Consider the following 2,675-nt stretch of genomic DNA (forward strand, 5'->3'; position numbering starts at 1 on the left):
GACGGTTAGAAGGTAGGAGCGGAGGTCAGCCATCAGGTCAACCTCTTTAACCGTGGAAAGCTTCTGTTCTCACAACTACACGACGGAGTTAAAATCCCCTGTCCTACCTGATTCGTAAAACTTCAATCCAATGAGACAACATGCGCGAAAGTGAACTGCCAGGGCCTAGCAGAGGCCGTCAGGAGCTGAGCTGGTCCCCCAGCAGGCGTTGGGTAGTGGAGGTCAGGGTGTGGATGACGGTCCTGGGCAGGGACACATTTTCCTGAACTAATGGTTCTCTCCACGATCTGCCTTGAACTCTGTCCAGCCCTCCCAGAAACTATACATGCGGCCTCACAGGCTTCCTGTTTCCAGGAGTGAGACACTCCACGGCAGGCACAATCACCATCAGCAGGCAGCAGGCGGAGTCACACGGGGCTTCAGAAGCAGAGTTCAAATATCAGCTCAGCCCCTCACGAGCTGGGTGACCTTGGATACAAGGCTTGCCCTCTCTGCCCCTCAGTTAAGTTGTAAAATGAGGAGACTGGTGCCTCTTTTATGCTCTTAGGAGACGTGAATGAGGCTATCCATGCTCGTCACGCAAGAAAACCTTCAATGAGTCATTGCAAGTTCAATGTCCCTGGGCCTGGATGAGTTGGGGGCGATGGATGCTCCCTGGCAAGGAGCCAGCACAGAATGTAGCTCACGAGCGGAAGCTCCGTCAGCAAGGGCGGAAGTCTAGAGCCAACGCTCCCAGCACGGCCCACCGCAGCCCAGCGCCCAGTCCCTAGGCAAACACCACAAGAGGCGGCTGAGTAAGTAAGAGTAACATTTACTGAGTGATACAGGACTGAGTACTATGAAGGGTTTACCAGGATGGAAATGCACCCCGCCCCCGCCCCGGCCACCCCCCACACCCAGAGACTACAGTACTTAGGAGTTACACACGACGGCCTTAACTGCTGATATCTGTTCGTAACAAACAAACCATAGCATATTTATACTGTATCACATCGAGTGATTATAGAAATCCATATATATATTGCTTGTATAAAATCTTTTTTTTTTGTAAAAAATATTAAAAAAAAAAAAAAAAGAAAGTATAAAAAACATGTGCAGTTGAAAGCCCCTGCCAGGACAGCCAGTCTGTAAACATTCAGTGAGTATGTGCTTTGGAAGGGCGCCCGCGCCTTGTGCCCACAGCAGACTCCAGCGGGGCCGGCGAGGGTGGGCCCCGGCTGCCGCTCGGGCAGGGCCGCGCTGGACCGAGGTGGCTGGGCCGAGGGGTGCAGCGGGGCCCCACGCTGTGCCCCCTCCAGCCTCCAACAGGGTCAGGGTCGGGGCCGGCACAGGCAGACGGCAGTTTCACTTTGAGGTCCATCCTCAGCCACATTTTGGTTGCGACTCATGGCTTTTCCTGGCTGCTCGAAGGTCCCTTGGGTGGGTGCCCTGGAGGGGAGGCCGCCTGGCTGGGTATCCCGCTCGCTGGCCTGGTGCCTGTGTCCTGCCTCCTTCAAGCTGGGCCCCAGGCGGGACAGCCCCTCCCGTGGGTCTGCTTTGGTCTCGGCGCTGGGTCCTTCTGGGTTTCCCCAGCCTGCTCTTCTCCTGTGGCTGATAAGAGTTTCACAAAATAGCCCGGCTGGTGCTGGCCGAGCTGAGCCTCCTGGTTAAGTTTTTCCATGCACCAAGGACGGGCCCACTGGACCCGTCCTCCTTCTCCTCTGCCTCCTCCCAGTCCCTGGTCACTTCTTCTCTAGCTGCTCCAGCAGCGGGTTTCCTTCTGACTCCGGGGTCTTGACGCTGTCGGTCCTGACGATGCAGGTGGGGCGATGGCGGTTCAACATCAGGATGAGTTGCTGCCGCTCCTGCTTCAGCTCCTCGATCTGGGTCTTCAGCTCGGCGTTCATGAGCTCCAGCCGCTCCGACTCCTGTCACAAACACAGAGGCGGAGTTTTAGGCTCTCGCTGGGGACAGCTCTAGGAGGGCTCTATCTGTGGGTATGGGCAAGGCTCTCTGGGCTGGCACCGGCGAGGTTCCCCTGAGGAATCCGCTGGGTCCCCCAGAGACCGGGCTTAGTACAGGAGGGCCGCACGGGCCTGTGTCATCTGGGGAGTGGGGGGAGTGGACCCAGGTTACCTCCTGCGGCCAGCCTGGCTTCTGTCCCACCTCCCCTCTTCTCTGTCAATCCACTCCGGCCACAGTGGCCAAACAGGCCCCATTCTTCTGCCTCAGGGCCTTTGCACAAGAAACAAAGGGTGGGAGAAGAATGGAGTCCAGGTTCTTGGGGGGGCCGCACTGGGGAGAGAGGCGGCCCATGGTTGGCAGTACAATGGCAAAGCTCTGACACGTGAGAAATGCCTGTACCCGACATTTTGGCTTGTGAGAGGCACACATTCCCTGGGGGCATCATTCCTCCTAAGACACATGCTTCCTGACTGTTACTAGTCTATAGTTAAACAGCCGCTTCCTTACCCCTTGCTACCTAGGAGCTCAGCCCGTTAGCAGGGAAACAACAGTTATCCTTCTGGGAACAAAACCAGATCCCAAACCCTGAGATGAGATCTCCGGGGAACATCCAGCCTGGCTGCAGAGGCTCTCGGGAAAAGGGAAGAGCTGCTGACTGGATCCCGGGGGCTGCACGTCCATACAGAGGGTAGGGACCAGCATGCTAATTCAGCACCCAGGCGTCAAAACAG

The 2,675-nt window shown here is 56.8% G+C and overlaps 1 protein-coding gene across 1 annotated transcript in view; it reads right to left on the bottom strand.

Moving 5' to 3' along the window:
- Positions 1-1,049: 1,049 nt before the first annotated feature.
- Positions 1,050-2,675, bottom strand: part of JDP2 (Jun dimerization protein 2) — a 37,437-nt gene continuing 35,811 nt past the window's right edge. The window contains exon 4 of the mRNA XM_004681680.2: positions 1,050-1,907. Coding sequence (XP_004681737.1) covers positions 1,722-1,907 — 186 coding nt within the window. The 3' untranslated portion in view covers positions 1,050-1,721. The remainder of the gene's footprint in view (positions 1,908-2,675) is intronic.

This window comes from Condylura cristata, unplaced genomic scaffold (assembly GCF_000260355.1).
Source record: "Condylura cristata isolate star-nosed mole 26May11 unplaced genomic scaffold, ConCri1.0 scaffold00013, whole genome shotgun sequence".
Classification (NCBI taxonomy): Eukaryota; Metazoa; Chordata; class Mammalia; order Eulipotyphla; family Talpidae; genus Condylura; species Condylura cristata.